Raw genomic sequence first — 13,042 nt, forward strand, 5'->3', positions numbered from 1 at the left:
GCTCGAGGATTTTTTTACCTACCTATATACTCAGGTAACTACCACCCACAGGTTCCATCATTTCTCCTCCACTTTATTCATTCTACCTGGTCTAGAACGTCATATAAGCACGTGGCTTCTTTCATTCAACACGGTATCTGTGAGATTTATCCATGTTGTTACATGCAGCGGTAGTCTGTTCCTTCTTCTTGTAAGGAGTATTGCATCACGTGGCCGTACCATCATTTGTTTCTCCAGTCTCCTGCTGATTGGCACTTGAACTGTTTCCAGTGGGGGAAATACTATGAATAAACGTGCTGTGAACATTCTTGATGTTGAGCTCATAGCTACTCTGATGAGCAACGTGGCCACGTTCTCAAGTCGCAGACGTGTGCTCTGTGAGCCAGCAATGCTACTCCTGGGAAAACATATGAAGAGGACTTTTCAACACACGTTAAAGGAGAAATGAGTAAATGAATTGCATCAATGTCTAACCAGTATGCTGTACATCTGAAACTAATATAATGTTGAATGTGAACTGCAATTGGAAAAAAAAAAAAAAAGGCCCACGTAAAAATGCTCATAGCTGTTATTCATAATTACAAAATAAATAATCAGAAATGCCCACCAACAGGAGAGCAGGTCAATACATTGTGGTATAATCATACACTGGAATACTGTACATAAGTAAATGAAATAAAGCTAATCGTATCAACGTGGATGACTCAGGCACAATATCGACTGAAAACAGCAGGGGCTAGGAGAATACATACTCTACAGTGCCATTTATGTAAGATTTTAAAACACGTAGTACACTGCTATCATGAAGTACAAGACTACATTGGTTAGGAACGCATCTCTGTGTAGTAAACGTACAAAAAATGCCTGGCATCGACAAACAGAAAATTGGGAATAGTGATTTACTTCAGGCGGAGAAGGGAGAGCTTGTGAAATGAGGGGTCCGGGGGGTCAACTGAAAGTGCTTCAGTGCTTCAGCTGGGCGGGCCGACTCAGCAGTTGGTATTTCATTCTTAAACTTGACTTACTTCATCATAACTTTTGAAGCAACAGAGGGACGGAGATAACTAAGGGAACTGGTGTTCTGGTCCAGGTTTGACAGTTAGCTGTGGGGAGGAGAGTGTTTGTTGTATTCACCTATTTCTGTGGCATAATACTCCCCCATGGCTGATTTCAAACTACCAATATGACACCAACTGGCTCATGGAATTCCTGAAAGTGTAACAGTCAGCACTCCCAAGCCAGCACGAGCCAGCTCCAGCACTCCACTGTCACCGACGGTGGAAGCCAGGGCTGGGGGCCCAGAACCCCTCTGAGGACGTTGCCAACACCCTCGCAGATGGCTTCAGGGATGGACTGTATTAATTTATTGCTCCTAAGTTACCCCCAAACTAAGCAGGCTCCAATGAGGACTTGTCATCTCACACAGTTTCTGGCAGTCAGGAATCCAAGAATGCCTGAGCCGGGGGGCTGTGGCCCAGCGTGTGTCCTGAGGGGGCAGGCAGGCTGTCAGCAGGAGCGGTGGTCACTGGCACCTCTGCCTGCAGCTGGAGGATTTGCTTCCCAGCTCACTCGGGGGGCTGCTGCCAAAGGCTTGGTTCCTCCTCCCGTGGACCTCTCCACAGGCTGCTGGCTTTAGCTCAGGACATGGCAGCTGGCTTTCCCCACAGCAAATGAGAGAGAGAGAGAGAGAGAGAGACTGAGATGGAGAGATGGAGGTGCAGTGCCTTTTAGAATCTCATCTCAGAAATGGCATGCCAGCCCTTCTGCAGGACACTTGTTCACTCACACACACCAAAACAGGTAGTGTAGGAGGGGATGACAGTGATGCCGGGGGCACCGGTCACCCTGATGACAGTTGGAAATGAGCACTGGTTGTCCTGGGGTGCTAGCCCATGGACTGGAGGATGCCTCGAGTCTCAGGACAAAGGGACGTGGGAACCTGAAAGGCCAATCCCTTTGTTTGCAGCTGGAGATACTGGTGCTTGGGGAGTTACTGGAGAGCGTGCAGCTGCTCTCGTCGGAAACCCAGGCTCAGTCCTGCCCTGGTCCTGGTGAGAAGGACCTGGCCTCACGTCTCCCTGCCGTCCCTCTGCAGGTGCAACTGTGGTCCCTGCCCAAGCCCTCTCCCCTCATATTCTGCCTCCGTCAGAACAAGGTGGAAGCCCCGCTTGTCTCCACGCCCTGTCTCTGCCACACCCCCGTAGTCCCGGAGAGCAGCATATGCCACGTGTCCACAAGTCACGCGTCATGCTGACCTCGGGGACCCCACTGCCATTTGAAGTCTGGTGTTAAACCATTTCAGAGCTCTGTGACTCAGAGCGAAAGAAAACACTGATTGCCCCCAACAGGAAGGACGCATGAGGCTGGTGTACTGTCACACTGTTTCCTCATCAAATTACACTTGTGATTTGTACAATTTTCTACCTGAATGTCATATTGATAAGTTTTTTTCTTTTAGTCATCCCAAAGACAGGGACCTCCCAGAGAGGCGGGAAGCCTCCTTTCTGAGCTAGTGCCCACCTCTGTCCTCCAGGGACCCCAGGGACCCTGTGGGAGCTCCATTCAGACCCCACATGGATTAGTGTCCCTACATGGATCTGTTCCCCAGCCATTGCAGCTAGCCAGTTGCTACGTCCTGGCCGGAAACTGAAGCCATTTCTCTTACCCGTTTGCCGGAGCAGCCTCAGGAAGCCATCCTGGACGAGTCCCATTCCCAGCCCGAGTTCATAGTCCTCTGACCCGTCGGCGCCTGTGTTCAGGCTCAGATCACACTGGGACTGCCTGGTCTGTACCCCACACTGCCAGACCCGGTGCGGGACCCATTCCCCCACCCCACCTGCTTCCCCCGTCTCTCGCCTGAACAGACTTGCTTCAGGGACAAGGTTGTAGCCAAGGAACGAGAGCCCCGGGCATGGGGGATCAGAGGCTGAGGCCCCACATCTCCGCTGTCACTGGAGTGTGTTCCCCGTCACCCTGTCCATCAGAATGTCCTGGGCAAAAGTGCTCCAAGGCCCCCGCCAAGTCTGGTGGTGCTGGTGAGGGTCACAGTGCATATTAGCATAGTCAAGTCTCTGAGAAGACCTGTGGGGAGTAAACTTACTTAAATCCACGCATCTTAAACTTACTTGATCACAGACTTGTTTTCTAGAACACCTGCCAATGGAACACCTTTCACACCTTTGGGAACCACTGCTCACTCAGCCTCTCCTCACCGGGAGGGCCCGGACCCTCACTTCACCCCGTAAGGTTGGTCCCAGGTACGGAGGGCTCTGTAGGCTCCCTCCCCAGGTGTGTCCATGGCGCTACAGCACGGCTGCGACCCTGTTGGAAATGCAGGACTGACGCCCACCCAGACCGACTGCTCTGAGTCTGCAGTTGACACAACCCCCAGGTGGTCTGACGCACAGGCACGTCAGGAACACGGCTCTGCATCTGTCCTCCCCATCCTGGCAGGCGGGGGTCACCTCACCCCAAGCTGGGGGCTGCAGGCCCTGTATCCACATGTAGTCGGCGGCTGCTTATTTTGAACCTCGCACCTGCTTGGGGAATTCCCCATAGTATGGATCCTCCTTCCCAAGGGCCCATGAGGGGGACCAAGGGACAATGCAGGCATCAGAGAGGGCTCGCTTTTGCAGAGCCTCATAAAAAGGACTAGGGACTTGTTCCAGCGTGGTCTCTCTTCCCTGCTCAGCTGTCTCTCCCACAGAGACGCCTGGAGACTCGGAGATGTCATCTTGGGGGTCCAAGCAGAGCCACAGCCTCCCCTAGAAGGTCAGTAGTGATCATTCACAAGGGTCAAACACAATCACTCTTAGCAGCTCCCCGCGGCCCCCAGCCCCCTTAGACAGGACCCAGAAGAAAGGAAAGGTGAGCCGGCATCGAGGGAGAAGACATTTATTGAGATTTTGCTACATAAATAGCTACGTAGAGCTGGGAAGATGGACGGGAGTGGCTGCGGTCTCCCTCCGCACACCAGGGTCACTAAGGAAGCCCATGGGGAGGGAAATGGGGAGGAAGCCAGGTAATGACCAGAGGGAGAGAGGGGCCCCTAACCCCTGGATGCTATGTGACATGAGGACTTGTGTGTGTGTGTGTGTGTGTGTGAGAGAGAGAGAGAGAGAGAGAGAGAGAGAGAGAGAGAGAGAGAGAGAGGAGGAAAAACGGGGCGGGGGGTGTGGACTAGCAGCCCAGATGCCACAGGGAGGGACGGGGGTGGGGGTAGAGAAGTTACAGCATCACTTGGGCATCACTGAGTCAGGGCCTGTACCACGTCCTTCACCAGCATGGTGCCAATCACCATCTTCTCGCTGTTGACTGTCAGCTGGGCAGGTCCAGCGGGCCGAGCATCCAGGGTCAGCAGGACCAGGCTCCCGCTGCTCAGCGTCCTGCCTGCAAACCTGGGGTGGGAGGAGGGGGAGGGGCTCAGGCCGGGGGCAGGGGGCCTCTCCCTCACAGCAGGCCCGAGCGCCCCCCTCTTCCTGTCTGCTCATGGCCCAGTACCTGTACTCATCAGACGTCCCACAAGGGACACGACCCAGGTTGGCAGTGGCGGTGACTTTCTGTACCACAGCGTGGTCACTCCGACAGGTGTCCAGCAGCGTGAGTTTCTCCGTGATCTCGTTCATGCCCATCAGCTTCCCTGGGGGCAGAGGCCGTGGTGAGTCCCCCGCGTCTGCCCACGGAGCACCCTCACACTTTCCTCAGGGATGGTCCTTGGCCTTCTCCTCCCTCCCGTCTCCCTCCCAGGGCGATCTCACTCTCACTCACAGCTTCGATTATCACCTCTGGGCTCGTGACTCCAGCCCAGAAGTGTTTCCTGGGCACAGGCCCACTTACTCAGTGATACCAATCGCCGGCTCCTGAATTTCCCAAAATGCACTGCAAAATCAGCTTATGCAGAAGGAACCACGATCTCCCCTCCTCCCTTGCCCGAACCCATTCTTCTTTCTTCCAAATCAGGGGTTTGGAAAAATTACAGCCCGCAGGCCAAATCGAGCCCCCCGCCCCCTCCCACCCCATGTGGCCTACAATGCTTTTTATATTTTTAAATGCTGGGGGTGAAAAAATCAACAGACTAATTTCATGATACACGAAAATCGTATGGAATTGAAATTGTGACATGTCCATAAAGAGAATTTTACAGGAACACAGCCACACTCATTTATTTACGTTATCCGTGGCTGTTTCTGTGCTACAATGGCAGGGCTGAGTAACTGCAGCAGAGACCACATGACCCGCAAAGCCTAAAACATTTGCTTTATGGCCCCTTACAGAGAAAGTGTGCAGACTTCCGGTCTAGGTGAGGGGCGCCGCCGTTCTCCCTACCATCCAAGCCAGGAATTCTAGAACAGCTTCCATGCCTCTGTCTCCTCCTCCTTAGGCAGAATGCCTGTGGCTTCGCTTTCCCCAGTACCATCCCCCACCCCACGCCAGCCCTTCATTCCCTTTGTCAGGCTCTAATCATGGCCCTCACCATCTCACGGATCTACAGCAACAGCCTTATAACTGGTCCAGGGTCACACACCAAGTGAATGGCAGTTCAAAACTTCAAGCAGGGCTCACAAAACGCGTTTCTCCCACTTAGGCTGTCCTGCCTCCTTTTCCTGCCGCAGGTTCGCCCAGTGCCAGCTGTGAATGCTGCCAGATTCTTCTTCTGAAACATAGGTCTAACCCTGGCCCCTCCGTCCCTCATAAACCTTCAATGACGCCTCCACTGTTAGGAAAATGAAATCTATAGTCCTTACTTCTCTAACGATGGAGCTGGACCCACTAACCTCTGTGACCCCTTCCAGCTCTGAAATTCTAGGACTGAAACCCTTTCGCATAGCACTTGAGGCGTCTAGAAACTAGGTCAAGCATATTTCCAGCTTTGTTCTCACTATTCCCCTGTACAAGGGGCTCCTATGCCCCAAACCAAACCACTCCCCTTCTCTCTCCCTGGAAACTGTCAACGACAGCCACTCACGATGTTTCCCCCCGTTGGAATGCTGGCCTAGGATTTTCTGCCAGGCTGGGTCCCACCTCTGTCCGAAGCCTCACTGCGGTGTCCTGGCCCCTGTGAAGCCCTTGCTGGCGCCACAGCTGTGAGGCCTCCCTGTTGAAGAAGCTGAATGAGCCCCCTCCCTGCCCACCCCCAGGGAGCACTCACCCTGTTCCTTCTTGAATTCATTCTCACTCATGAACACGGGGGCCATCAGCTCCCCAACAGGTGGCTGAATAGAGACGTAGAACTGTCGTGTTTGGGTGCTGGGGAGGGTGGGAGAAGACAGAGGGAGAGAAGGTGAGGCCAGCTTCTCCTCTCTGGCCGCCCGTTTGTCTGGGGGCCCAGCTTGGAGGCAGCAGGAGCATGGGGGACGCCCCGAGGGACGGGGCTGGCTTCCAGACCCAGCAGACCATGAGGGAGCACCACTTCCAGCTGCAGGTTCCTGTGACCCCACCTCTTTCCTGCCCACCCCCTCCTCCCCCCACGAGCCGGGCACACACCACAGCTGGAAGTTGGCCGCCTGGGTTGAGTCACAGAAATTGATGCCCATGACAGCAGTGGCAGACTCTCCGGGGGCCAGGGACTCTGCAGAGGTGAGACAGGGAATCAGGGAGAGACATTGTCACCTGACAGGTCTGCAACGCGCTCCTCTGGGGAATCCTGGCTTCCTGGGCCCCTCAAGACTGTTCCTGGCTTTCTCCAGAAGTCTAAACCCCGCCCAGCCACCCATTTCAGTTAGTCCTGAAATGACCAAACCTCAAGCTCCCCCTACCCTGATCAGGACTTGCTTGTTTCCTCTTCTAACTTGCCCAACAGGACACAGACCATGTTAGATGCCATCTCTGTGCCCCCGAGCCTGGGCCATGGGCTGGCACAGACGGCATCGGCAGGCACAGAAAGACCCACTCTTCCCAGGAGCCTCCTCCCCTAGCCTGTTCAAGTCCCTTCCGCACCGATTTCAGGAAATTCCTGGATGCTGATGCCGGCCGGCAGTTTGGGGGTGCCCACGTGCAGGCCCTTGATGGGGCTCTCAGAGTTGTTGGAGAAGTGGATATGCACAGACACCATGTGGGGGTCCCCAGAGAAAGGCTGGCGGCTGAAGGTGTAGTCCACGGCCAGCCCCTCACCAGCCACGCGGTGCAGCAGCTCCTGCCTCCTCACACCCGACACTGGGCTCAGCAGCTGGAGGAGGGAGTGCCGGGAAGCACGGGAATGAGCAAGGAGAGCCTGTCCCGGCTGTGTCCCCACCTAGTCATCCATCAGCAGGGACTCAGAGCTGTCCCCGCCCCACAGCCCCTCCACACAGAGCCACACCATGGGACGCAGCACAGACCTGTGTCCCTGTCCCATCCCACTCACCGAGGGCACCAGCGGGGAGTCTGTGAGTGTCAGGCCCTCCAGGTCAGCAGCCAGACTAGTGGACACGACCGTGGGGGGCGACACAGGCTGGACACTGGGCGGGGTGACTGTGGGAGTACATGAGGAAGACTGATGGCGAGAGGCAAAGTGGAATTGGCCTGGATCAGGGACACTGGGGCGCAGGGAGCAGACGCTTCAGCACCACGGACAGCGGGGCCAGGGCAGCCTGGTGGCTCCAAGTGGACACCCACCCTTGACCCCAAGCCCACACCGCTGCCCTCTCAGGCCTGACGCTGTGTCCTGTCTGCTCCCCCCACCTCCAAGCCCCCAGGAAGCTAATGCAGAGCTCCCCCCGACCTTCCTGCCACACCCCCCGACCTCCTTCCTATGCCACAGACTCACAGTCCTCCAGGTCGAGCAGAGACACCTCCTTGGCTGCAGGGCCACTTCTGCCTCTGGGAGGCTGAGAGAGAAAATGGGGGTGGCTGTGGGAGGGGAGGGGAGCGCCCAGGCCTGTTGGGGGTCGGGCAGAAGACACCTGTGTTCTGGATGACCCACCCCCTCTCGCCCCAAGGCTCTCACTGTCTTTTTCTTCCAGGAGGCAGGTTCCACCTGCTCCTCCTCGGTCTCCGACGACATCTCAGACTCTGACGAGCTACTGCTGGAATCGCTGCCCTCATCCGAGGATGGCCCTTCTTCTTCTGGTCCCTCTGGCGCCTTCTTCCTCTTCTTCATCTTCCTCTTCTCACCTTCCTCGTCACTCTGCTCACTGGACAAGGAGCAAATGATGCTCAGGCCGGACTGGACACCCACTCCTTGCCTCAGAGAAGGGGGGGTGAGGGTGGGGAGCCTGTGCCCGCTGAGCCCCTGGCCCGTTCGCTTCTCTACGCTGCACTCATGAGACCTCTTGTGGCGCGCCAGGGCAGCCACGGTGTGAGCTGTCCAGGTGGTCTGCAGGCCCCCCCCCCCCGCTCATGAGGAGACTCGGGCTCAGGAGACTGGCTTAGGTAGGCTGCAGGCTAGTCCTTCTTTTCCAGGGGAGACCTTGAACCCCACCAGTCATCGGCTGGCTCCCCTCGTACCTCTCACTGCTCCTCCCCTTCTCCTCATCCTCATCTGGGTCTTCATTGTCGGACTCACTGCTCGACTGCCCAGAGCCGCTCTCACTGCTGCTCTTACTGTCCGATTCGCTCTCGGACTCGGGGTCTGCGGAGGGACCATCACAGGCTTCTCTCCCTGTGTGCAGGCCTCCCTGGGCTCCCCGCTTCAGACACAGCACTGAAGGCGCAAACCCTCCCTGTGACCTGCCCTGGCCCCAGATGCCAATCGGACCAACTGGGCCCCAGACGGACCCGGAGGAATAGAGACCTGCAATCCCTCTGGCGTGCGCCCAGACACACACACACGTACACACACACACGTACACACGGGCAGGTGCACACCCCCTGGGACACACGACCATGCCAAACACACACACACAGCCCCCAATCAGCCAGCCCTGGGGCACAGGGTCCCCGCTCTGCCCATCTCACCGCTGTCTGCGGACTCGGTGGGGCCCGACTCCCCCTCAGAGTCTGAATAGAAAGGTTTCTCTTTCTCCTTCCTCTTCTCCCGGTTTGAGCACTTGGTCCATTCAGGTACCTGGAGGTGGCGGGTGGGGGTTGGAGGGTTATTAATCGTGGTTGTGGGGGTGGGGGGGGCGGAAAGCACAGGGCTTTCCTGGCCTTCACTCTGCCCCTCTGGGGCCCTATCCAGTCCTGGCCCCAAGGGGATAGAGTCCACGGAGGGGAAGGGCTGCTGCTCACGAGGGGGTACTGGCAAACCACGGAAAACAGAGCAGAGGGAAGGCACAGGGGTGCAGCAGCCAAGGGGAGGGGAGGACAGGAGAGAGCACTGCACACTGGGCAGAGGGCACACAGCACACAGGGAGGGGCGGGGACCTCAGTGTATTCGCCCAACAGGCCCACGTGGGTCTCAATAAGGGACAGATCTTCTTCCTGCATGTGGGGAGGGTGTCAGGACAGCTGGACAGCACTCAAGACGCCAGGGCTCCCTGCTGTCTGTCCCTCCACACGTGCAGTCCAACCCTCCACCCCTGCTGACCTCCACATTGCGCACTGATGGGTCCGGGGCTTCCTCTGGCCAGTCTGGGAGCTCCTGGTAGCCCGTGGCCTTGGCATTGAGCAGGTGGGACAGGGAGCCTAGCTGGAAGTGGTCCCGGTCTAGGAACAGGGTTAGAGGTCAAGCCAGGTGGCAGTGAGGCATTGCCGTGGGACTTGTTTCCGAGGGGGCACCAGTGGCAATTTTGGTGGAGACTCCCTAGCTGGTTAGAGGAAAGGGGGGCATGCCCTTTCATGGCTCTGACGCCCCGACTGCACCTTCAGGCCCATATGCTGGAAGAAAACGTTGTCTGGCTTGACCAGAGCAGGGCTGAGAGGTGGGGGCAGGGGATATGGCCGAGGGAACTCCAGGCACGGAGCTGCTCCTGTCCTGTCTGCTCAGGTCTGCCTGCTGGGCTGGCGGAAACGTGGTGCAGTGTCTCCCCTAGGGCAGTGGGGACTGTGCGCTCCTGCACAGCCAGGCCTGGCAAGGAGGCGTAGCTGGGAACGAGAGGCAGGTGAGCAGTCGAACAGGAGTTGGAGGGAGTCAGCGCCCCAGGAGGGCCACACGGAGACGTACAAGTGCATCCGGTATTGGGCAGGAGAAAGGGACTATTCCCCTTCTTCCCAGCAGATTGTCAAATCTGCCCCATCCCTCAGATGGGGGTCCAGGGAAGAAAAGCAGAGGCAAAGATACAAGAACTGAGCTTTGGGAAGGAGGCTCCTCTTCTGTGTGGGTCCCTGGGTCCAGAGAGCCAGCAGGACGACCCTCGCTCTCTGCCTCCTTCAGAGCCCTGTCCTGGGGGGTGAGCCTGAGACAGACGCCAGGCTGAGGGCCTGGGCCTGCGGTCTGACCTCCAGTGATAGCCCAGAGTTGTGGCACCTGCTTTCTTGGGACCCTCTCAAACATACCCACACCTCTTTTCTGTGTGGTGTTTACTTCCTGCCTTCCTGGGCCCTTGAGTTTAATATCTTGCTGTACAGAGCCTGCTCTGGTAGGGAGATGGGAAGAGGAGCCAGGGAGGGTAGGGGTGGGGAGAGGCGGGGTGGGGAGGTGAGAAGGGGAGGGGCAGGGAGGGGCAAGGAGGGGAGAAGAGAGGAGGGGCGGGGAAGGGAAGGGTGGGGAGAAGATGGGAGGGGAGAGGAAAGGAGCGGAGGGGAGGAAAAGGGAGGGGAGGGGCGAGTCCATCCTGGCTGGGAAAGCAGTGCCAGGTGCGATGATGGTGATGGTGGTGGCTGTAGGTGGGTGAAGAGTCAGCCCTGGGTGCTACAGGATGGGAAAAGGCATGAGCCAGGCAGGGGGATAGCGCTGGCCTTCCCATGGGAGCAATGCCCCCAGAAGCTTGGTGCCTGGCTGAGACAGAAACCTCGGGGGAAGGTCTGGGCCCGGAGTCCTGGCCAATTCCTTCCCTGGCCTCTGCAAGGTTACTCTTGATTGCAGTTCCCACCTTTGAAAGACGACTCCAAGACAGGGGCTGGTTTGGGTGCCAGGAAGAGCTTCTTGGCATGGCGGCTGAGGGCCCCGCCCTGCTCCGAAGGGACGATGAGCTGCCGGGTGAAGCGCGCTCGGTCACGGATATCATAGTTCTGGTCGTACTTGGCCAGACTCAGCACGTACTGGGTCAGCAGCTTGGTCTGGGGGACAAGAGGTAGATCGGCAGCCATCAGAGAGGGTGGGGACACAGGAGGTCTTTGAACCAGACTCTTTAAGCCAGCACCTCCGTGCAGGGCTTCTCCTCTCCCCTCATAGGAGGTCCTGCCTGCACCCCACTTTCCCTCACACCTGCCACTGGGCAGACTCTGCACCTTCTCTCACCTCCCTGGGCCTGACTCCTGACCCCAACTTTGACAGCTGCCTCGCTACAGCAAAGGAGGCTGCCCTTTTGGACCCTCCTTTTATCCTTGTACTTCATTCCTCCTCAGGTTTGTGGTCCCATAGCCCCAGGCCCAGCTCCTAACACACCCAATCAAGGTTGGGCCGACCTTTTACTCTAGGACGCCAGGTGAGTGCAGTCTGGAACATTCTGCTAGACGTCACGGTTTTCAGGCACCATCACCCATGGGGGAGCCAGACGACAGAACCTTTGGCAGGGGCTGCCCTCATGCCCCTTTGACCCACCTGGTACATTCTGAGCAGCCCCAGGGTCTCAGTGGCCACTGTCCTCCCCTGAAAGGTTCTAGTGAGACCAGAGGCAGTGCCTGTGGGTTTGCTGAGGTCACATGGGGTTCACATGCTGCAGTGAAGGCAGCCACACCCTGGACCCCAAATCTCTCAATTTCTGCCAATCCCGGCCTAGTCTAACCTGTCTTTACAAAAAGACAGTGGCAGCCAATATTTATGGCATGTCTTCGAGCACAAAGCATCATACTAGGGTCCTCACTATCTCCGGGCATCTCCAAACCCTTCGCCACTCCTTTTTCCACCAGTCCCAGAGCAGGCTGGGAAGAAAGAAGGGAGAAAGGAAGGGACAGTGGGATTCAAAGAACTTCACTGAGTCAAGGAAGCTTTCTAAGGCGCCTGTGCCTGGAAGGACCAGCCTTCAGGTGGGCAGTGCCTGGAGCTCAGCATGCATTTGCCCAAACAGCCTGCTCTGAGCACCCGATGGGGGCCAGGACCCGTGTGTCCTGCCCAGGAGACGGCTTCAGCTACATACACCCACAGCAATCTGTGCCAGCCTACAGCTCTGATGGTGCCATGCTTTGTGCTGTTTCCCCTCATTGGCTGTGAGCATTTGGAGGCCAGCAGATACATCTCGCTCATGGTCATGACCCCAGGATACAGCTCTGCGCCAGGCAGAGTAGGCACACAGGAAACGTACATTAAATAAATCAGTCAGCAAACGCACACGCAGCGAACACATGTAGCCATCAGTGAGAACAGGGGGGGGGGGCGGGGGGGGGGAAATGCCATGTGGAGGGACACACCCAGGCTTCTGAAAGGTGCCGACATCAGCATCCTGGGGCTCGGCACTCTGGCCCGTCCCGAGCCTGTCAGCCCCACCCCCAGAACTGGGCGGCTCCCCACCCACACTGCTTCGTCTTTTCAAACGTTCCTCCCACCTGCTCCTTCCTCCCATCTGTAGAACAAGGCACACAAATATTTGTTCCAGGACTGCAGGCTCCCTGTGGCGCCCCCTCTGCCTCCTCTCTTAACAATCTGCTTCTCTCAGTCCTGACACCCACAGACCCAGGCCCTCGTTGCTTCCACACGTGACTGCTGTCCTTCCTGACTCCTCCCTGAGTCCCAGCACCTGAGGCCCTGCCTGGCCAGCCTGAGTCCCTGGGGCCGCTCTAGCCACCATGGATCAAAGGAGCCACTGGAGCAGCATGAGTGCCCCCCACCCACAGATCCCAAGGAATGGCCGAGAGGCCACATTCAGGCCGCAAAAGACGTCACAGCCTCCAGGTTATGGCCGGGCTGCCGACCCCAGCCACCTGCCGACACGCTTTGCTCCAAGGGTTAGCGCACTTTGTCTATAAAGGGCAGGAGAGGAATTAATTTAGGCGTCGTGGGCCATACGGACTCTTGCAACGAGTCAGTTCTGCTGCGGCAACACAGGCATCCACAGACAAGAACAAACGAAGAACACGCCGTGTCCCA

General features: G+C 57.2%; 1 protein-coding gene across 3 annotated transcripts in view; it reads right to left on the reverse strand.

Annotated features, from left to right (window-relative positions):
* Positions 1 to 3,878: 3,878 nt before the first annotated feature.
* AP3B2 (adaptor related protein complex 3 subunit beta 2) overlaps positions 3,879 to 13,042 on the reverse strand; it is a 34,302-nt gene continuing 25,138 nt past the window's right edge. For all 3 annotated transcript variants that reach the window (XM_074318321.1, XM_074318320.1, XM_074318322.1), the window contains 12 exons: positions 10,890 to 11,076; positions 9,446 to 9,564; positions 8,875 to 8,983; positions 8,425 to 8,548; positions 7,925 to 8,111; positions 7,745 to 7,805; positions 7,343 to 7,449; positions 6,937 to 7,165; positions 6,484 to 6,568; positions 6,149 to 6,246; positions 4,501 to 4,639; positions 3,879 to 4,397 (listed from right to left, as the gene is read on the reverse strand). In XM_074318321.1, the coding sequence (XP_074174422.1) occupies positions 4,247 to 4,397; positions 4,501 to 4,639; positions 6,149 to 6,246; positions 6,484 to 6,568; positions 6,937 to 7,165; positions 7,343 to 7,449; positions 7,745 to 7,805; positions 7,925 to 8,111; positions 8,425 to 8,548; positions 8,875 to 8,983; positions 9,446 to 9,564; positions 10,890 to 11,076 (1,596 nt within the window). In that variant the 3' untranslated portion in view covers positions 3,879 to 4,246. The remainder of the gene's footprint in view (positions 4,398 to 4,500; positions 4,640 to 6,148; positions 6,247 to 6,483; positions 6,569 to 6,936; positions 7,166 to 7,342; positions 7,450 to 7,744; positions 7,806 to 7,924; positions 8,112 to 8,424; positions 8,549 to 8,874; positions 8,984 to 9,445; positions 9,565 to 10,889; positions 11,077 to 13,042) is intronic.

Source organism: Rhinolophus sinicus, linkage group LG13 (genome assembly GCF_036562045.2).
Source record: "Rhinolophus sinicus isolate RSC01 linkage group LG13, ASM3656204v1, whole genome shotgun sequence".
Classification (NCBI taxonomy): domain Eukaryota; kingdom Metazoa; phylum Chordata; class Mammalia; order Chiroptera; family Rhinolophidae; genus Rhinolophus; species Rhinolophus sinicus.